Source organism: Apostichopus japonicus, chromosome 17 (genome assembly GCF_037975245.1).
Source record: "Apostichopus japonicus isolate 1M-3 chromosome 17, ASM3797524v1, whole genome shotgun sequence".
In the NCBI taxonomy this organism is placed as follows: domain Eukaryota; kingdom Metazoa; phylum Echinodermata; class Holothuroidea; order Aspidochirotida; family Stichopodidae; genus Apostichopus; species Apostichopus japonicus.
In genome coordinates, this window is record NC_092577.1 from 182,833 (window position 1) to 206,653 (window position 23,821).

General features: G+C 39.0%; 1 protein-coding gene across 4 annotated transcripts in view; it reads left to right on the plus strand.

The window, feature by feature from the left end:
- Positions 1-5,139: 5,139 nt before the first annotated feature.
- Positions 5,140-23,821, plus strand: part of LOC139984291 (uncharacterized) — a 57,729-nt gene continuing 39,047 nt past the window's right edge. Inside the window, exons 1-9 of one of the 4 annotated variants that reach the window (XM_071998140.1) lie at positions 5,140-5,426; positions 8,618-9,371; positions 11,933-12,202; positions 12,354-12,412; positions 12,925-13,036; positions 14,360-14,521; positions 16,271-16,363; positions 22,022-22,196; positions 22,405-22,465. In XM_071998140.1, coding sequence (XP_071854241.1) covers positions 5,413-5,426; positions 8,618-9,371; positions 11,933-12,202; positions 12,354-12,412; positions 12,925-13,036; positions 14,360-14,521; positions 16,271-16,363; positions 22,022-22,196; positions 22,405-22,465 — 1,700 coding nt within the window. In that variant the 5' untranslated portion in view covers positions 5,140-5,412. Of the gene's footprint in view, positions 5,427-8,617; positions 9,372-11,932; positions 12,265-12,353; positions 12,413-12,924; positions 13,037-14,359; positions 14,522-16,270; positions 16,364-22,021; positions 22,197-22,404; positions 22,466-23,821 lie in introns of all 4 variants that reach the window. The other 3 variants (XM_071998139.1, XM_071998141.1, XM_071998142.1) reach the window with 3 other exon arrangements.

Consider the following 23,821-nt stretch of genomic DNA (forward strand, 5'->3'; position numbering starts at 1 on the left):
GTTGGTATAGTCTATAATCTTGACATTTATTAAGAAATCTATATTTTCATTGCAAAATTAATACACTCAGAGTAAATTACTTATTTGAAATACAGTTATAAGTCATACTGTAGTTGATAATGCTTACACCCGAAAAAATCGCAATCTTTCTTCTATACTTTAAAACAGTAGGAGGGGGTGTAATAACGACTGTTGAAAGCTAATACATACTCTCAGTGCAATCGACTATTCTAGAACTTTAGTATAGAAGGCCTGCCGTATTGGCAAAAAAGAATGTCAAACTTGACTGGACCAAAAGGCTCGACAAAGTGTGATTTTTACAACGTCAAGAGCTAGACTGCTTCTGAATTTTATTCGACCACTGTTGAAATGATAGCTAATGGAGTACTCTCAATCTGGACATCGGTGTATTGCTTTTTGTCTTCGTTATTAAACGAGCAGCAGAATTCTGAACTGAGGTGGAGTTTCTGGCACAGGCAGCGAGACCGAAGCGAGTAAAACTGTTGTAGTACTCTAAACGATCAGATGTAGAAATGAATGTCAAATGAACCAATATTCCAGGAAAATACTAGTGAAGAACATTATAAGAAGTTTTACCAATGTTCCTGACCTAAAATCACTCGTAGCTACTTGAGCAGACATGCCTCCGTTTTATATAAAGGAAATCAATAAAACAAATTACACCAAGTACAAACGTACCTCACAGAAGGATCAATACTGCCGCCACCAATACGTACATCACAAGGAGGAGAAACATCTGCCTTAGCCTACTGCCAATCTTCCAAGTGAAATTCGCCATCTCAGTTCTTTTTTTCGGTATTCAAAACAAGCATGAAATAACGCATCCAGCGACTCATTGCTTCAAATATAGGCCCAGACTCTTTGGCATATGAGTATGTATAGCCTATATACTTGAAACCATGACGGATCTGATATCATCCCGGGCCGTGCAGTTTATAAACTGAAGGATACGGTACCGGTCCTAGCTATAAGACCGAACCCTGCGGGACACCATGGGTTATTCAAGACAAGAAAACATAGCTCAGTTTAATTGAGATACTTGCCTCTATGTTCTTGGAGCCCATCCCGGCATCACGTTAGTTACAATTTAGGCGTGACCAGAGCCGTCTGTTTACGGCTCTGGACGTGACAGCAAACACTATTCTCTTCTTCACGTTGTTATTAATACGCGCACGCGGGCCATGTCGTTCCTCCATTAGGCACGTAGCCAGGAATTTGCCAAGGGAGGCGCGAAACTGTAGGCAAATTATCAGAGCCGTAGATATGGCATTGCAAACTATCTAAGCGTAGCGCCACCATGTTTGGCGCGAAGCGTACAAGAAAATTTTGGCTGAAAATGCCTCCCAGATCGCTGGAAATGGCACTTCCCAGGCCCTGTAAGTTGCATCTTAGCATTTTCGCTTGATGAAATTACTAGCGATATCATAAAAACATTTAAAAAAAATCAAAAACAAAAAAAAAATCAAATCATATTTCTCAAGGGGGGGGCAACTGCCCCTTCTCCCCCCCCCCCTGGCTACGCGCCTGTCCTCCATCGGTACTTTCCACCACTAGACAATGTGTTCTTTCCACCATAGAAAAAGTACCAAAGCACTTTTTTTATGGCGGAAAGAACACATTATTGTGGGTGCATTAATTAAACTATATGTACTGTATATTGTTTCGCGTCACTCTACCCGGCTAGGCCGCAAAATCCACAAAATCGGTCATTTAAATCGACAATCAGAATCGGAATGAATGATTAACCGAGTGGAGTAAATGCGGTTATTGGTTTTCTGCGCAAAAATGATTTGAGGAAAATCGCATGTTACGTGGTTGCAGGGTTTTGGTGTAAGTTACGGATAGAAACCACAAGAAAGATTTTGTGTGAGAATGCGCTTGAGTGCTGTGCTTTTACCTCTGTAGATTTATATAGAAAGATAACTGAAGCCGTTTAAGATTATAGTATTGTTAGTTTCTAACAATTAATATCGGAAAAATGACGTTAAATTTACTTTTTAAAATCAGACTTACAATTTCGCTTGCTATAAGGTGCGTTTTTATCTTGTCCGTACTATACTAGATCTAGATACCCACGAAGTCTGAACTGTGATATCCGGTTGAAGCAAATGTCTGTGCTGTCATTACTGTCATTCGTTCAAGTTAGTTAACGCAATTTTTTAGTGTGTAAAACATATTGTCATTCGTTACGTGTAACGCAATTGTCATTCGTTTTAGTAACACCCCGGAAACGGCCCTTCCCGGGTGTTCATTCTGGTTACCTGGCCTCTTGCTAACTTGAGACACCCCAATTTTTATGTAGAAAAAGGGCACATTTTTAACATGAGGAAAAGTTCCACCGCCCTTGCTCACCACTGTCCTTCGTTGTCATTCGCGAATGATATTTAACCCTGTACAAAGTCAATTGTCATTCGGTCATTCGTTTTAGTTTGTCCCCAAAATCCCCACGACGAAAGAATTGGCCGAATTGATGCAACTAATCTTGACCAGCAATAATCTGGTATTTGGCAACAAACATTACCCCCAAATTCATGGCACCGCAATGGGTACCAAAATGGCACCGTCTTTTGCCAACATGATAACATCTTTATGCAGGCGCGGCGGAACGGAAAAATTATTGGGGGGGCTAATGTGTCGATACTATCTAAGCGGAGCGCCACCATCGGTTGGCGCGGAGCGTACAAGAATTTTTTTTTTTTTTCAAACCCCCAGATGGCCGGAAACGGCACTTCCCGAGTGTTTTATGCTGCGAATACCTAGCCCTAAAATATGGGTCTCAAGCCTGCAATTTCTCAGATTCCGTAAAAGTCTGTGAAAACATTGTAATTTGTATATTCGATGGTGTTTAAGAGAGTAGCTATAACTCGTAGTGTACCCGCAAAGACGTTTTTGAGTGTAGTAAGGGCAGTGGCGGAGCTAGGGGGTTTTGGTCAGGGGGGGGGTGCAAGAATGGTCTGTAGGGGCGCTTTCCACACTATCTAAGCGGAGCGCCACCAAAGGTTGGCGCGGAGCGTACAGAAAATTTTCGAGTAAAGATACTCCCTAGATTGCAGGAAATGACCCTTTCCGGGCCTTGCTTATTTGCAGATAAACGGAGAATAAATAGGTGTCGTCGCCATTTTGTTGGAAAATTACACCAACAGAATATGACAAATGTCAATAGGTATATGAGAGCGCAATAAAATAGTCAATAATCGCGAATAAGTAAACAAGTAGTGAAAAGCTGAAAAGGGCGCCAGCAGTCCATTTGAGTCCTTCGGGGGGGGGGGGGGCATCCGCCCCCTGACTGTATTATATATGGACGCTCCGCCACTAAGTAAGGGTATGTTGGAGAACTGGCTGAAATGAGGCAAGTCATTGGCCTAAGACGAAGTTGTGTTACGCTTACCGGTACTCACACTCACTGCTTCCACTTTTCACGGGGCGTGAGGACTCGGTTGGGGTGACAATGTGGTCAATAGCCAGGGGACGGGCCGAGGGTCCCCAGCAATTACTAAAATTATTACACCCCCCCAAGCCCCCCCGGTTCCGCCGCCACTGTCTTTATGGGAAACCTCGAGAAAGAATTTATACTTGAAACCACACACATGGTTACGTTTCATTGACGATATCTTCATGATATGGACCCATGATGAGGCAAATCTAAAACTCTTCATTGATGACATAAACTCGTTTCATCACACTATCAAATTTACTGCAGATTTTTCTGGACATGGCGTTCACTTATAATTCCTGGACACCACTGTGACCCTACGAAATGGTTCACTCAATACAGACTTGTTCAAATAACCCACGAACAAGCACAACTACCTTTTACCAAGCAGTTGCCACACGTCACTGTACCAGAAATATTCCGTGCAGTCATGGCGTTGCGCATTCGACGCATTTGCTCCTCTGAAGTCGATTTTGATTCCCGCCATGGGCGTCAACAGGTGGGGGACGGGGGGGACATGTCCCCCCCACTTTCAAAAGTGGAGGGGATATCATATCATTTGTCCCACCCACTTTTCAGAGTAGTTATTAAAAAAAATCACATGCATATGCGCGATTTTCTATTTAAGGTCAAGAAATCTGGACTCCTGGGCCCCTGCTATCTATCACTTGCACCGCCATTTATCTCCCATTCTCCCAATATCCTAAATCTGCCCATTTAATTCGTTGGGGGGGGGGGAGACCATTCGAAAGTGTATTGAATCTTGCACACATGTTGTTTGTATGGGTTCCAAGGGATTAGGTAAGCCATACAGGTAGATGGTGATGAGTTACTATGTTCATATCACTACCTCCAGTCCCTAGCTTGGACTGGACGGACGAATAGGGGTGTAGGGGTTAAGTAATTAAGGCTACATGTATTCGCGGGATATGGTAGATCTTTATTGTTGAGTGCCGGCTAGGCGCTACACACGCTCTGCGCGCGGTGCCTTTTTCTGATTATTATTATTAAAGTACCTGGGCACATAACAACTGACGTCTCGCACCTACATGCATGTATTATATATACCACTCCACTCATCCCGGAGGTGACGGCGCCACTTTTTCAATATTTCGTTTGAGATGGACGCTGTGTAATTCGTCTCCCTTGGTGTCAGAACGGCATCTTTCTACCAGTACTTTCTGTCGGGATTTAGTTTTGTGAGACAAAATTTCTCCTCACAGATCTGGTTCTGATGTAACTAAAAACGACTCAGGAAGGCCGTCTCCTGCGATCTATGGGGTCTTATGTACCCAAAATTTTCTGGTACGCTACGCGCCAACCAATGGTGACGCTCCGCTTAGATAGTATAGTGTCCCCCTCACTTTCTGAAACCTGCTGACGCCCATGATTCCCGCACCAAAGAACTGTCACAACCCCTCCTAAACAGACAGTATTTTCGGGGTACTATTAAAATGCCATCAAAAAGGCCAAAAGCAAACCCCGTACCGAAACATTGACATACAAAACTCGTCAAACCAGTTCCAAATGGGTACCATTGGTTACTGAATTCCACCTTGGTCTCCCACCACTGGCTAATATCATGTGGATCATTTGTATTATTGTATAATAATGATACTTGGCTGCCTACCACCAAATAGGTGGCGTTATTCCTCATTACAGCAGTACATTGTGAGATAATTTCGTTACGTGTACAATGCATATGTCGCATGTATTTCGTGACGGCCGATGTAATCCCTCAAGCCACCCCAGCCATGATAAAGTTTTTAACCAAACTGTAGGATACATGACAAAGGACGAACACTGTTAGAATATTATGTTTCCGGGTTCACGGAGCCCAAGACTGTAGTATCAGCAATAAGCACAGGCCCATCAAACTATAATCTTTGACGGTGACGACCACATTTGTCAACTCGGTAAGGTTGCACGAGTTGAAAGGAAGTATAGCGTCAACGTTGATGCCGCCGCTCGGGTTCGATTCCTGGCCAATTTTAACTTTCCATAAAATTTATTCTTTATGATACTTTTTAACACTGAAGGAGCTCTCATTGTCACAGTCCGTTGAACTTTCATAACTTCCATTGTTTCTGTGTTTTCGTAGGCCTAAGTTAAACCTTCAATATAGACCTCCATACTTAACATACGGGATAGGTTCCGCGAATTATAATTTCCGCGGAAGGTCAAATGTAAATGTGTTTCGTTTAGTATAGTCAGTTCACTTTACAAAGAAACATATTTTGTAAACGTAACGACGGTTTAATAGCAAATGTAGGGCGCGTGTACAAAGCAGATCAACCTATGAAATAAGAATAGGTGACAATACTGGCAAATAGTAATACATAACTTAAGTAAATCAATGCTATTGTTCCTTAGCAAGGTGAATATGTTCAATGTATCCCCACTATTCATCTGGCAGTTTAACCAATCATAGTGCAGAGCACACAATTTCCACATAAGGCCTAGGTGAAGAAGTGTGTGTCAAGCACTCAATACTCAATCTGAGCAGTATTCACATATTAACAGTTTTCTGAAACACAAGTGACACTTTGCATTTGGTGGGAGATTCACGATCAACTACTATCACAATTCAAAACTTGACAAGAACTAATTACCAAATTAGTTAATAATTTTATTATTAAACCATTATTTGAACCAGGAGAAATCGGAGGAAGATCAACCATACTTGAACAATCTAAGGTCCCAGGTTACCCTCTTTCAGTTTAAACAGTGGCATAACCAGGAGGGGGTGAGGTTCCCCAGTCAAATGTCTTATCCCCCACTTTTGTCCCACTTCCCCCCCTCCTCAAATTACAGTGGTGGTAAGAACAAATATTGGACGAAATTACAAAATGCATTTAAAGGCTTGGTTAAACCAGTTCATGGTTGACGTTAATTAGTAGTTGGTAGGAGCTCTCAAATAAATACCAGACAATTGCGTCTCACGATAAATCCTATCATTTTGCTTTCTTTCGTGCTGCAAGTCTCCCCTCTATCCCCTCCCTTCTCCACACATGCTACCCAATGAGATAACCTGCTACCATGCTTGTTATATCATGAGTATGTTTATAACTTTATACTATCGTTATATTGACCGTCCGACGTTATTCCAATATTTTTACTTGGAGGATGCAGTATGATATATTATGTAATTTCAACATCACACATTGAACTCACACAGACTGATCAGTTGTTAGAATAGGCCTCACAGAAATATTGACTGATGGACTATGGCGCTGGACAGACAGTTCTGAGTGAATGTAGTCAAATTCGATGAAGCTTCATATACAAATTTATTTTAAATCATAATTATAGTAAGTAATAGACAATGATATAGCCTAAATTGTACTGTTGAAAGAATAGTCCAGGCCAAAATGAGAACTTCAGACAAAACAATTGAAAGAACAAAAAACTAAACCCAATTGTCAAAATCCCATGGCTGTACTTTTTTTATTTTAGGTTTATCCAAATTCTAAATTAATTTTACTGAAAATATGAATCATCCACTTGTACAGAAATACATAAGCCTTCAGTTGTGAGGTTAAGAGAGTACCAGAAAATTGTTTCAGACTTCTTGGTGTTGTGTCAAAATTAACATTAGTCAAATAAATTATACTAAGTAAGACAATAATTCTTATGGATGGCACTTAAATGTCTGTCAACATGATTACTTAAATTAAGAAAAAAAAATCATCAAATGAAGAGGGAAGCAAGTACTTGCAAACAATCCTCCCAATTGTAGATAATAATTGTTGACCACTAGGGAATCGTAGAAAAATCTCACAGAATTTTGAAAAGGAATATGTCCCTTACAATAAGAAAATTAAAATGTTGCAAACTGTTTAATCCTTGTAAGTTATGGCATAGCATATAAATGGCAGCTTTTATTACTCTATGAAAAGTGAGTTGTTAGCAGTAAAAATGACATTATGAAATGTGTGTAAATTGCATACAAAGGACATCAGTAGCATATGGACTAATAACCCTTAACTCTAGGTATCAATAGTTTTATTGTCATGTTTGACTTATATTTCTGTATATTGTACTGTAACTGTAAGTTATTTAACACAAATACTTGTCAGTCTCCATGAAGTTTGTCCAAAATAGAACAAGTAAAAATAACAGAAAAGAAGGGAAATTATCTATCAAAGAAAATCAGACTGGTAAAATGTAAGAAGAATTGTTCTTTCACCCAAACACAATAGATCTGAAGCTACCTCCCCTGCAATAATGAATTTATGGTACCTGTACAGGGAGGCAAGAAATTGAGTTCCCCTTAACCATTTTACTTCAGGCATCATTGCATTTCTGCTCCTTGATTTAAACTACTGTTTTCTCAATACATTTAAGACTAGGTTCTTCATTGAAAGGCAAGAAACACCAGATTAATACCTTTACAAATCATTCAGCCAATTTTAGCAGTATAAATTTTAAGGATAAACCAGATCAAAATCTATTCTTGATCTAATGCAATCTACAAAACAGCCAGACTAAATATTTCCAAGAGAAAATGAATCATTAACAAAAAATTATATGTATAAAATTGAGATACTACTCATCCTTCAAACAAAAGAACAGATTATGAGAATATGAAACATCCCAATCAGATTTACATCAGTTGTGTAAATGCCATGATAGTTACAAGTGAATGTTTGTTGTTCACAGACTTTACATGGAGGTTTCTGCAGTCAAAATGCTTTACATGGAGGTGTCTGCAGTCAAAATGATTAATAGGAGAAAAGCTTTAACAGTTTGACATCTGAGATAAAGATATACCAGGTATCACCGTGAATGAACATACCTGAAGATTGTAAAGAATTATTGTAATAGTTACAAACATATTTTAATCACATCATCTTTTTTAGAGATAATTCTGGTCAGATTTGGAGAAAGATCTGGAGTTGGACCGGATGATTTTCTCCATGTCCAGCCGGGTGTTCCAGCTGACCAGAGCTGTCTGTGCTGATGACATTTCAACATAGCTACATTTAAGATCAAGTGTGAATGTTTAACAAACTTAATAGAAACATACATTTATTTCTTATCAAGTTGGAGTACAATAGCCAGAAATTTCCTAAAACTAACAGGTTGGGTGAAATATTGTGTAGATTAAGACATGACAGTTGACATTGAATACTTTTTCATAAGGCTCTTTTCTTTTTACAGTTTATGCTTTACAATGACACGTAGAAGTACAAGACTTTCAGAAAATGTTTTAAAGAATGAGAGGTTGAAAACGTCATTGGGAGGGATGTCTGGAGCAACCTCAGACCAAGATGAAGAGACTAATGCTGCTGCTTCATCTACTAATGGTGAAAAAAATCTCAGAACAAGAAAAAGGGGCAGGCACAGCGGCAAGCCAAGAGGAAGGGGCAGGCCAAGAGGAAGGGGCAGGCCAAGAGGAAGGGGCAGGCCTTTGACCAAGAAGCATAATAATGAGGATGAAAAAGTAAAACCTTTACAAGGTAAAAATCAGAATGTTAGTATAGCAGGAGGAGATAGCAACTTTGCAGAAGAGAATGTTGATAAAGAACATCCAAGAAGTAGAGGAAGGCCAAGGAAAATTAAGGAAACTTCTGTGAAGGGTAGTAGAAGTAAGAAGAGGACTAGAGGCAGAGAAAAGGAGGATGGAGCTGGAGATGTCAGAGAGAGTGAAATGAGTGAGACCAGGAGATCTCAGAGAAGATCCAAGGTAGTGAATTATCTCCAGATGATAAATGGAGGATCAGATTCTGAGGAGAATGAAGAAACCTCAAAATACAATAAAAGAAGTAAAAGAGCACGCAAGGAGAGCAACCAAGACAAAACTAAAGATTGTGACACTTCAAGAGAGGAGCAACTGAATATGGAAGTTGAAGTCAAGAAGCAGGTTTCCAAGAAGAAGAAGAAACTGAAACGTGCAGTCATCCATGACTTGAAGGTAAGCTCAACCCTCTGGTCACCCTAAAGGTTGCTAAACTTTACTATCCTTTCATATACTGTTGTTATTCTTGCTACCTCATTAATTTGTTTTCTAGTAATAGATGTCTAATATGTATGACTGATTGAACTATGGGTAATGGTAACTGTTACACTGTTATATACAGTATTAACCCTTGTCTTGAGTAAAATTGGTGGCACTAGCACCTTTGTAAATGTATATTTAAACATAAAATGCTGATATCGCCATTGCAACAATTTTGCACATGAAAAGGTTTAAATAACCTTTGACCTTCCGCGAGTCAGACACACTGACAACTACGATCTACAGCTTTACTGTGCTCTACTCCAGGCCCTAAACAATGTAGCATTCGTCCTATACGTGTAATAATGTGTACAATTGTGTGCAAATGCTTGGCATACTTGCAGTATACTAGAGCTATACAGTATATGCTTTGCTGGAAGAAGAATGGTTTTCTCAGTCCAAACCAAATCTAGGCTACCACTTCAACAATATGGCAGCTGCACCATCAGTAATTGAGTTCTCAAATGATGGACTTGAAGTTACAATTGACCCTGTAGTATGTAGTTGTCGGTCAAACTGTTCCACAAAAAGTGGTAGAGGGGCATGTCCATGCAGAATAGATCAAAGGAATTGCAGACGTGGAACGAGTCGTCACCTGAGTAGAAATCTTTCTGAATCAGTGAGTATTTGAACTAAATATGTTACCCTGCAGGCTGCACATTTTTGCAGGAAACTCAACAATGCAGTAGCCACGTAGTACGTGTAGATCTAATCACCATAGCAGGTACTTGGAGTGAGTAAATAGGGACAGCAATGAACTGAGAGAACCTTATGAATATCGTGATAAAGTTATTCAGGTAAATCAAAAGTCACAGTACCCAGCAGTATATCTAGTCACCTTAGCAGGTACTTGGAGTGAGTAAATAGGGGACAGCAATGAACTGAGAGAACCTTATGAATATCGTGATGAAGTTATTCAGGTAAATCAAAAGTCACAGTACCCAGCAGTATATCTAGTCACCTTAGCAGGTACTTGGAGTGAGTAAATAGGGGACAGCAATGAACTGAGAGAACCTTATGAATATCGTGATGAAGTTATTCAGGTAAATCAAAAGTCACAGTACCCAGCAGTATATCTAGTCACCTTAGCAGGTACTTGGAGTGAGTAAATAGGGGACAGCAATGAACTGAGAGAACCTATGAATATCGTGATGAAGTTATTCAGGTAAATCAAAAGTCACAGTACCCAGCAGTATATCTAGTCACCTTAGCAGGTACTTGGAGTGAGTAAATAGGGGACAGCAATGAACTGAGAGAACCTTATGAATATCGTGATGAAGTTATTCAGGTAAATCAAAAGTCACAGTACCCAGCAGTATATCTAGTCACCTTAGCAGGTACTTGGAGTGAGTAAATAGGGGACAGCAATGAACTGAGAGAACCTTATGAATATCGTGATGAAGTTATTCAGGTAAATCAAAAGTCACAGTACCCAGCAGTATATCTAGTCACCTTAGCAGGTACTTGGAGTGAGTAAATAGGGGACAGCAATGAACTGAGAGAACCTTATGAATATCGTGATGAAGTTATTCAGGTAAATCAAAAGTCACAGTACCCAGCAGTATATCTAGTCACCATAGCAGGTACTTGGAGTGAGTAAATAGGGGACAGCAATGAACTGAGAGAACCTTATGAATATCGTGATGAAGTTATTCAGGTAAATCAAAAGTCACAGTACCCAGCAGTATATCTAGTCACCATAGCAGGTACTTGGAGTGAGTAAATAGGGGACAGCAATGAGCTGAGAGAACCTTATGAATATTGTGATGAAGTTATTCAGGTTAATCAAAAGTCACAGTACCCAGCAGTATATCTAGTCACCATAGCAGGTACTTGGAGTGAGTAAATAGGAGACAGCAATGAACTGAGAGAACCTTATGAATATCGTGATAAAGTTATTCAGGTAAATCAAAAGTCACAGTACCCAGCAGTATATCTAGTCACCATAGCAGGTACTTGGAGTGAGTAAATAGGTGACAGCAATGAACTGAGAGAACCTTATGAAAATCATGATGAAGTTATTCAGGTAAATCAAAAGTCACAGTACCCAGCAGTGTATCTTATCACCATAGCAGGTACTTGGAGTGAGTAAATAGGGGACAGCAATGAACTGAGAGAACCTTATGAATATTGTGATGAAGTTATTCAGGTAAATCAAAAGTCACAGTACCCAGCAGTGTATCTAATCACCATAGCAGGTACTTGGAGTGAGTAAATAGGGGACAGCAATGAACTGAGAGAACCTTATGAATATCGTGATGAAGTTATTCTGGTTATTATCAAAAGTCACAGTACCCAGCAGTATATCTAGTCACCATAGCAGGTACTTGGAGTGAGTAAATAGGGGACAGCAATGAACTGAGAGAACCTTATGAATATTGTGATGAAGTGATTAGGGTTAGGGTGCTAACCCTAACCCTAGTTCTTGCGCTAGTGTTTCTTTCAATGTATATGAATTCTTTTTCTTTGCAAAACAGGGCGATAAACCCCTCATAGTAAAAGCATCCATTGCAGAAATGGACATACATGATTTCCAGCGTCTTGCCAAAAAGAGCGGAGGAAGAATTCGATGTCCTAATCCAAATTGTATTAGGTCATTTACGACCCGACAAGGTCTGCTATATCATATCAATAGATGCGGTAAAGAACTTGAGTTGAACTATTCATGTGAACATTGTAAGAAGAGGTATGGATCCTGGCCTGGACTGTCACATCACCTGAAACACCATCACAAACAGAAATCTACAGCTGCTGCTACTGAAGAGAGTGATATTCTCATCCCAGGCCAGAGACGACGGGCTGCAGCAAGGTAGGAATAATATCTACTCATAGTTTTATGCTACACTTAGGGTTAGGGGTAAGTCACATGTCAAACACCATCACAAACAGAATACTACTGCTGCTACTGAAGAGAGTGATATACCCATCCCAGGCCAGAGACGACGGGCTGCAGCAAGGTAGGAATAATATCTACTCATAGTTTTATGCTACACTTAGGGTTAGGGGTAAGTCACATGTCAAACACCATCACAAACAGAATAATACTGCTGCTACTGAAGAGAGTGATATACCCATCCCAGGCCAGAGACGACGGGCTGCAGCAAGGTAGGAATAATATCTACTCATAGTTTTATGCTACACTTACTGTAGGGTTAAGGGTATGTCACATTACCTCAACACACAATCAGAAAGAGAATGTATGTATATTATAGCTGCTACACAGGAGAAAAACATTCCCATCCCTTTCCAGAGACGATGGGCTGCACCAAGGTAAGAATGTATCTATTCATAGTTTGGTGCTACGTTGAGGGTTAGGGGTAAGTCACATGTCAAACACCATCCCAAACAGAATACTACTGCTGCTCCTAAAACATTAGTTGCTGCTAGTAAGTTTAAGTGCAACTACAGTAGAGACAACAAAGCCTTCATAAGGGAGGAGTAATGAGATATTTATCTTTGTCATTGTCAGGGCAATTGAGAAGCTGCATGAAATTGCTGATGAGTTTAAAGTCCAGGGAGAATCTGCAGTGACAGACGAGAGTGAATTCATGGATGAAATGGCATCAGCTAAGAGTGTATTGGTTTGTATCATATTGATTGAGTATAGAATGTTGAATTATGTCAAATTGATATTTAGAGCACAAAAGGTTGTTGGCTTGTTGCCATGGTGATTGAAGTTGGTGAAGACGGAGGTCATATGAGGTGGACATGTGGATCCAACCTTGGCCTGAGTAAGGCTTGAAAAAGTGTGGAAAGAATCACTATGCATATTGACTTGGTTTCTGGCTTCTATAAGCACCAGAATGACAACAATAATATGTAAGGAATGATTTTGGCTAATATTGTGAAATTCATGTTGAAGTTGATTTAATGACATCTAGCTTAGCAATGTATTAGCACATGGAGTACCAGCACTTACCTTACATATTAATGGTTGAAAGGTTTGCACTGAAAGAAGACAAAGACATCCATTAGTACACATGGAGTACCAGCACTTACCTTACATATTTATGGTTGAAAGGTTTGCACTGAAAGAAGACAAAGAGATCCATTAGTACACATGGAGTACCAGCACTTACCTTACATATTTATGGTTGAAAGGTTTGCACTGAAAGAAGACAAAGAGATCCATTAGTAAACATGGAGTACCAGCACTTACCTTACATATTTCTGGTTGAAAGGTTTGCACTGAAAGAAGACAAAGAGATCCATTAGTAAACATGGAGTACCAGCACTTACCTTACATATTTATGGTTGAAAGGTTTGCACTGAAAGAAGACAAAGAGATCCATTAGTACACATGGAGTACCAGCACTTACCTTACATATTTATGGTTGAAAGGTTTGCACTGAAAGAAGACAAAGAGATCCATTAGTAAACAGGAGTACCAGCACTTACCTTACATATTTATGGTTGAAAGGTTTGCACTGAAAGAAGACAAAGAGATCCATTAGTACACATGGAGTACCAGCACTTACCTTACATATTTATGGTTGAAAGGTTTGCACTGAAAGAAGACAAAGAGATCCATTAGTAAACATGGAGTACCAGCACTTACCTTACATATTTATGGTTGAAAGGTTTGCACTGAGACAAGACAAAGAGATCCATTAGTACACATGGAGTACCAGCACTTACCTTACATATTTATGGTTGAAAGGTTTGCACTGAAAGAAGACAAAGAGATCCATTAGTACACATGGAGTACCAGCACTTACCTTACATATTTATGGTTGAAAGGTTTGCACTGAGACAAGACAAAGAGATCCATTAGTACACATGGAGTACCAGCACTTACCTTACATATTTATGGTTGAAAGGTTTGCACTGAAAGAAGACAAAGAGATCCATTAGTAAACATTTCTTTACTCTTTTGATTCTTTCTGCTGTTTGATCTCAAACAGAAACTATTCCAAGCTCCAAGCAGCTATAAACCTAGCCCAGAGGATGTTCTATCATGGTCATCTGAGCTGGAAGAATCTGGATATGTCTCCTGTCAATTCTGTAAAAAGATTCTTTATGGACTCAAGTTCATCAAGCTTCATACCATCAGCAGTTGTAAAGAGGCAAGCATGACTGAAGCAAGGGCTTAATCTAAAACTGCAAACATTGCAGCACAATTTCCTTAAGATGTTTGGTTTAATAATATATGAATATTTTAAAAAGGTGTGGTCAAATCTGTGGATGTTTCTTTATTCCTTGCCAAAGGCAAAATAAATCCCTGCCATGGTGATGGCATGTGTCTGTGTGTGTGATGCCATGGTGATGGCATGTGTCTGTGTGTGATGCCTTGGTGATGACATGTGTCTGTGTGTGATGCCATGGTGATGGCATGTGTCTGTGTGTGATGCCATGGTGATGGCATGTGTCTGTGTGTGATGCCTTGGTGATGGCATGTGTCTGTGTGTGATGCCATGGTGATGGCATGTGTCTGTGTGTGATGCCTTGGTGATGGCATGTGTCTGTGTGTGATGCCATGGTGATGGCATGTGTCTGTGTGTGATGCCATGGTGATGGCATGTGTCTGTGTGTGATGCCATGGTGATGGCATGTGTCTGTGTGTGATGACATGGTGATGGCATGTGTCTGTGTGTGATGCCATGGTGATGGCATGTGTCTGTGTGTGATGCCATGGCTTATAAACATAATAACTAGAAAACTGTATGATGGATGAACATATTTGGCATGTAGATGAACCATATTGAGTACAAAACACCCTATTCAATTGATGAAGGTCAAAGTTTACACCAACTGTTATTAAAGTAACCATGATGAACTTTAAACATGGTGTAAACCACCTTACTGAGTACAAGATTTCCAGTACTAATTCACACAGTATGGTATATGGATCCACTTTATAAAAGTGGGTAAGGAATTACTACACCTTTTTGCATTCTGGTTATCAATATCAGCTAAGTGACCTAACCCTAACCCCAGCAAACCCAGTAACAAGCTTATGACATGGACAATCCCCTTACTATTCTCTACACAAGTATGTGCGTGGTTGAAGGATTTGTTAGTGACAAACACAAGTATGTGTTTGGTTGAAGGATTTGTTAGTGACAAACACCAGTTTTTGCATGGTTGAAGGAAGTCTTAGTGACATACACAAGTTTTTGCGTGGTTGAAGGATGTGTTAGTGACATACACAAGTATGTGCGTGGTTGAAGGACGTGTTAGTGACACACACAAGTATTGACGTGGTTGAAGGATGTGTTAGTGACAAACACCAGTATGCGTGGTTGTAGGATGTGTTAGTGACATACACAAGTATGGATGTGGTTGAAGGATGTGTTAGTGACAAACACAAGTATGTGCATGGTTGTAGGATGTGTTAGTGACACACACAAGTATGTGCATGGTTGAAGGATGTGTTAGTGACATACACAAGTATGTGCATGGTTGAAGCATGTGTTAGTGACACACACAAGTATGTGTGTGGTTAAAGGATGTTAGAGTTGTCCTGTTTCAACAACTATTCTTTGCTTGAAGAAAGTGGAATTTTTGAATACTGACCTATTGCCTACACTACACAAGGTAGCACTGAACTGTTAGCAGATAATTTGGTGCATTTCAAAGGTGTTAAAGGCTGAATCAATCACAATATCAAGCAGTCTCTTTGAAAATGAAGATAAAACATGTGTGCTTGCACTGATGATTTACCTGTCTGGCTAGCCATCAATCTCCTGCAAATCCTAGAAGCCATCAAACCCCTAGCCCTAATCTTAACACTTAGTGAGGATGTATAGTGGAAGTAGCTATGTATAGTGAAGGTGTAAGAGCCCACCTGAAATAGTATTGTTTTAATCCCACAGAGACCCAGTGGCTTGTATAGTTGCTTGCAGTGTGACACTGAATGTAAGACTAAGAAACAGATGCTGAGGCACTTAAAACAGGCACATGAAGAGGTGAGTGAAATATATATGAGACAGTTGCCTGTCAAATATCACACATACAGTATTTTCATAACCTGGACAGGGCCCTAGTTTCAGCTTGTCACTAAATAACATAGCAATATCATGTATCACACATAGTTCATAACCTGGACAGGGCCCTAGTTTCAGCTTGTCACTAAATAACATAGCAATATCATGTATCACACATAGTTCATAACCTGGACAGGGCCCTAGTTTCAGCTTGTCACTAAATAACATAGCAATATCATGTATCACACATAGTTCATAACCTGGACAGGGCCCTAGTTTTAGCTTGTCACTAAATAACATAGCAATATCATATATCACACATAGTTCATAACCTGGACAGGGCCCTAGTTTTAGCTTGTCACTAAATAACATAGCAATATCATATATCACACATAGTTCATAACCTGGACAGGGCCCTAGTTTTAGCTTGTCACTAAATAACATAGCAATATCATGTATCACACATAGTTCATAACCTGGACAGGGCCCTAGTTTCAGCATGTCATTTAAAAATATAGCAATATCATATATCACACATAGTTCATAACCTGGACAGGGCCCTAGTTTCAGCTTGTCATTAAATAACATAGCAATATCATATATCACACATAGTTCATAACCTGGACAGGGCCCTAGTTTTAGCTTGTCACTAAATAACATAGCAATATCATGTATCACACATAGTTCATAACCTGGACAGGGCCCTAGTTTCAGCTTGTCACTAAATAACATAGCAATATCATATATCACACATAGTTCATAACCTGGACAGGGCCCTAGTTTTAGCTTGTCACTAAATAACATAGCAATATCATGTATCACACATAGTTCATAACCTGGACAGGGCCCTAGTTTCAGCATGTCATTTAAAAATATAGCAATATCATATATCACACATAGTTCATAACCTGGACAGGGCCCTAGTTTCAGCTTGTCACTAAATAACATAGCAATATCATGTATCACACATAGTTCATAACCTGGACAGGGCCCTAGTTTCAGCTTGTCACTAAATAACATAGCAATATCATGTATCACACATAGTTCATAACCTGGACAGGGCCCTAGTTTTAGCTTGTCACTAAATAACATAGCAATATCATATATCACACATAGTTCATAACCTGGACAGGGCCCTAGTTTTAGCTTGTCACTAAATAACATAGCAATATCATATATCACACATAGTTCATAACCTGGACAGGGCCCTAGTTTTAGCTTGTCACTAAATAACATACCAATATCATGTATCACACATAGTTCATAACCTGGACAGGGCCCTAGTTTCAGCATGTCATTTAAAAATATAGCAATATCATATATCACACATAGTTCATAACCTAGACAGGGCCCTAGTTTCAGCTTGTCATTAAATAACATAGCAATATCATATATCACACATAGTTTCATAACCTGGACAGGGCCCTAATTTCAGCTTGTTACTAAATAATATAGCAAAATATATCACACATAGTTTCATAACCTGGACAGGGCCCTAGTTTCAGCTTGTCACTAAATAACATAGCAATATCATATATCACACATAGGTTCATAACCTGGACAGGGCCCTAGTTTCAGCATGCCATTTAATAATATAGCAATATCATATATCACACATAGTTCATAACCTGGACAGGGCCATGGTTTCAGCATGTCATTTAATAATATAGCAATATATATCACACATAGTTTCATAACCTGGACAGGGCCCTAGTTTCAGCTTGTCATTAAATAACATAGCAATATCATATATCACACATAGTTCATAACCTGGACAGGGCCCTAGTTTCAGCATGTCATTTAATAATATAGCAATATCATATATCACACATAGTTCATAACCTGGACAGGGCAATGGTTTCAGCATGTCATTTAATAATATAGCAATATATATCACACCTAGTTTCATAACCTGGACAGGGCCATGGTTTCTAATAATATTTAGCAATATATATCACACATAGTTTCATAACCTGGACAGGGCCATTGTTTCAGCTTGTCATTTAATAATATAGCAATATATATCACACATAGTTTCATAACCTGGACAGGGATCTGGTTTCTGCTTGTCATTCAATAATAGAGCAATATATTTAACTGGCTGGAATTAATCAAGGGTTTAGCCAGTGAATCATCTGTATCCCTAGTTATTGACAAGGTATTAATGTGGGAGTTTCAACTAACACTGGAATGAATCTAGGGTTTAACCAGTCAATCATCTGTATCCCTAGTTATTGACAAGATGTTGAGATTGGAGTTTAACTATAGCTGGAATGAATCTAGGGTTTAACCAGTCAATCATCTGTATCCCTAGTTATTGACAAGATGTTGAGATTGGAGTTTAACTATAGCTGGAATGAATCAAGGGCTTAACCAGTCAATCATCGGTATCCCTAGTTCTGACAAGATGTTGAGATTTGAGTTTAACTATCGCTGGAATGAATCAAGGGTTTAACCAGTCAATCATCTGTAACCCTAGTTATTGACAAGATATTGAGATTGGAGTTTAACTATCGCTGGAATGAATCAAGGGTTTAACCAGTCAATCATCTGTAACCCTTGTTATTGACAAGATGTTGAGATTGGAGTTTAACTATCGCTGGAATGAATCTAGGGTTTAACCAGTCAATCATCTGTAACCCTAGTTTTTGACAAGATGTTGAGATTGGAGTTTAACTATCCCTGGAATGAATCAAGGGCTTAGCCAGTCAATCATCTGTAACCCTAGTTATTGACAAGATGTTGAGATTGGAGTTTAACTAGCTCTGGAATGAATCAAGGGCTTAACCAGTCAATCATCTGTAACCCTTGTTATTGACAAGATGTTGAGATTGGAGTTTAACTATCGCTGGAATGAATCAAGGGCTTAGCCAGTCAATCATCTGTATCCCTAGTTATTGACAAGATGTTGAGATTGGAGTTTAACTATCGCTGGAATGAATCAAGGGCTTAGCCAGTCAATCATCTGTAACCCTAGTTATTGACAAGATGTTGAGATTGGAGTTTAACTAGCGCTGGCATGAATCAAGGGCTTAACCAGTCAATCATTTGTAACCCTAGTTATTGACAAGATGTTGAGATTGGAGTTTAACTAGCGCTGGGCTGAATCAAGGGCTTAGCCAGTCAATCATCTGTAACCCTAGTTATTGACAAGATGTTGAGATTGGAGTTTAACTATCGCTGGAATGAATCAAGGGCTTAGCCAGTCAATCATCTGTATCCCTAGTTATTGACAAGATGTTGAGATTGGAGTTTAACTATCGCTGGAATGAATCTAGGGTTTAACCAGTCAATCATCTGTATCCCTAGTTATTGACAAGATGTTGAGATTGGAGTTTAACTATAGCTGGAATGAATCAAGGGCTTAACCAGTCAATCATCGGTATCCCTAGTTCTGACAAGATGTTGAGATTTGAGTTTAACTATGGCTGGAATGAATCAAGGGTTTAACCAGTCAATCATCTGTAACCCTAGTTATTGACAAGATATTGAGATTGGAGTTTAACTAGCGCTGGAATGAATCAAGGGTTTAACCAGTCAATCATCTGTAACCCTTGTTATTGACAAGATGTTGAGATTGGAGTTTAACTATCGCTGGAATGAATCAAGGGCTTAGCCAGTCAATCATCTGTAACCCTAGTTATTGACAAGATGTTGAGATTGGAGTTTAACTAGCGCTGGAATGAATCAAGGGCTTAACCAGTCAATCATCTGTAACCCTAGTTATTGACAAGATGTTGAGATTGGAGTTTAACTATCGCTGGAATGAATCAAGGGCTTAGCCAGTCAATCATCTGTATCCCTAGTTATTGACAAGATGTTGAGATTGGAGTTTAACTATCGCTGGAATGAATCTAGGGCTTAGCCAGTCAATCATCTGTAACCCTAGTTATTGACAAGATGTTGAGATTGGAGTTTAACTAGCGCTGGAATGAATCAAGGGCTTAACCAGTCAATCATCTGTAACCCTGGTCATTGACAAGATGTTGAGATTGGAGTTGAACTATCGCTGGAATGAATCAAGGGCTTAGCCAGTCAATCATCTGTAACCCTGGTCATTGACAAGATGTTGAGATTGGAGTTTAACTATAGCTGGAATGAATCTAGGGTTTAACCAGTCAATCATCTGTATCCCTAGTTATTGACAAGATGTTGAGATTGGAGTTTAACTATAGCTGGAATGAATCAAGGGCTTAGCCAGTGAACCATCTGTAACCCTAGTTATTGACAAGATGTTGAGATTGGAGTTTAACTAGCGCTGGGCTGAATCAAGGGCTTAGCCAGTGAACCATCTGTAACCCTTGTTATTGACAAGATGTTGAGATTGGAGTTTAACTAGCGCTGGAATGAATCTAGGGTTTAACCAGTCAATCATCTGTAACCCTAGTTATTGACAAGATGTTGAGATTGGAGTTTAACTATAGCTTGAATGAATCAAGGGCTTAGCCAGTGAACCATCTGTAACCCTAGTTATTGACAAGATGTTGAGATTGGAGTTTAACTAGCGCTGGGCTGAATCAAGGGCTTAGCCAGTGAACCATCTGTAACCCTTGTTATTGACAAGATGTTGAGATTGGAGTTTAACTATAGCTGGAATGAATCTAGGGTTTAACCAGTCAATCATCTGTAACCCTAGTTATTGACAAGATGTTGAGATTGGAGTTTAACTATAGCTGGAATGAATCTAGGGTTTAACCAGTCAATCATCTGTATCCCTAGTTATTGACAAGATGTTGAGATTGGAGTTTAACTAGCGCTGGAATGAATCTAGGGTTTAACCAGTCAATCATCTGTATCCCTAGTTATTGACAAGATGTTGAGATTGGAGTTTAACTATAGCTGGAATGAATCTAGGGTTTAACCAGTCAATCATCTGTATCCCTAGTTATTGACAAGATATTGAGATTGGAGTTTAACTAGCGCTGGAATGAATCTAGGGCTTAACCAGTCAATCATCTGTAACCCTAGTTATTGACAAGATGTTGAGATTGGAGTTTAACTAGCGCTGGGCTGAATCAAGGGTTCAGCCAATCAATCATCTGTATCCCTAGTTCCGACAAGATGTTGAGATTGGAGTTTAACTATCGCTGGAATGAATCAAGGGTTCAGCAATTCAATCATCTGTATCGCTAGTCCTGACAAGATATTGAGATCGGGGTTTAACTAAGGCTGGGCTGAATCAAGGGCTTAGCCAGTCAATCATCTGTAACCCTAGTTCTGACAAGATATTGAGATTGGAGTTTAACTATCGCTGGAATGAATTAAGGGTTCAGCTATTCAATCATCGGTATCCCTAGTTATTGACAAGGTATTAATTTGTTTCTTGCTTAGATAACTGTTGCATTGTCTGGCACTGGGTTATCCCTTGAAATCCTTTTTGCTATGAGAGTACATCTAACAACAAGTTTAAAGATTTAAGGTGCCTGTCCAGCATAACTTGTAGTTTTACCTTTTTCTGGTTGCATATCAATGAGCAAAAAATGATTTTAGTAAGCTTTGTTCATCATTGTTTGAATAATGGATTCCATTGACCTGAAGGTAGAGCAACACAGCTCACTTGTAGTTCACTCAGTGGTTCATTTTCAGAAGAAAACTGATGTTGCAAACTCATGTGCAGGTCTTTGGTATTTTCTCAAACAGCTGGTAAATTTGGCAATGAAGGAAGCGTTTGCGGAGAAGAAAGAACAATGGGAGGGTCTGGCAGAGAAGGAAGAGGAGGAAGAAGAGGAGGAATATGATGAAGAGAGTAATGTGGAAGACAATGAGGACAATATTGATGATTATATGGAATCTGAAGAGGATGAGGTAGACAGAGGTAAAAGGACACCAGATCATTATTATGGTAAAGTCATAGAAGATGCAGTATGTGTTGTCATGGATATTATATAATGTACCATCCAAGCAGTGATTAACATTTAAATGACAATTTAATTATTTAATTTCTTTACATGTCTTTGGAAAGTTTGAATACTTTGCAGTATTAAGTGATTTTATTGTTTAGTTTGATTTATATTTCCCCTCAGAGCACTTCAGAAAAATCCAGTTTGCACAAATCACAAAGCCAATGCAAGTGGCAGAAGATTTGTAAGTATTAGAAATAAGTGAAAATTCCAATACAGTGTAATAAAAATGCATATTCATCATATCTTCAGTGCAAGTTAAATGCATATCATATCTTCATTATGTAAATGAGGAAAAACTTCACCAACTACTTCAAATCACTTCACATTAGAAATTTAGTGACTCAAGTGATAACTTGTACAACACTGTCTGGTAGACACTGACAATGATTACGAATAGGGTGACATTACCAGCACCACTGAGTGTGTTGATATGCATCAAACATGACATTGTCAATTATCCTGCATACAGTAATAGACTATGAATAACTCCTCCTAGCTGTTCATACTATAACATCAGTCAGATGTGGCTGCATGTATATATACAGCTGATTATTTATACAGTCACAATTTACACTTGCAATGGAATATGCTAATGACATGTCAAAGTATTAAATGGGTAGGGCAGAGATAAAAAAAAATATTTTGGCCAATGAAAGATAAGCATACTAAGCATCTTGGTGAAAGTTGCATTCAATTCCTACATTGTATATGAGATACTGATAGTTGAAAACATCACAATTTGTACCATATAAAGTGAACCTGAAGCAAACATGTGTGATTTCATAGTTTCACACTGAGAGCAGAATGTATTGTTTTTACTATTTTCACTTTATTGCTTTGATGTTGGATTGTACAGTGTTCCTATAAAGCTTTTAGGGATGGTTTTTTAGGGATGAATTTATGAATACCCCAAATGACTGTTGTGTATTCATATGTTAATGCATCCCAATTTGGTAAGAGAAATTTGGATATACATTTCAAAGAAACACATTTGCATCTATGACATCACAAATATTTGCTTCAAGTTCACTTTTGACACAAACAATGTCAACTTCACATGCTGTTATCTGAAATTCCCTTTAATGTAATTCCTAAATTAGTGTTTGCACAGGGTATCCGGTTCCTAATTTATTACCCGAATCCTACGCAAAGTGTGTGTTTTTTTGTTTTTGCAAACCGACGATTAAGCAGATTTCCCATGGGCTTAGTGTGGTGTTAGGCTACCATGTGGTCGAAGATAACAGCAATAACAAAGGTACCCTCTTGACGCGATACTACCCAGTTCCTAATTTATTACCCGAATCCTACACAAAGTGTGATTTTTTTTTAAAAATTTTCTTTGCAAACCGATGGTTAGGCAGATTTCCCATTGACTTAGTGTGTTGTTAGGCCACCATGTGGTCGAAGATAATAGCAATAATGAATGTATTCCATGGATATCTTATAACTGTGTCACAATTTCAGCTAATAAACAGATGGCTAGGCTGATTTACCCCATTGACTTAGTGTGGTGTTAGGCAACCATGTGGTCGAACGT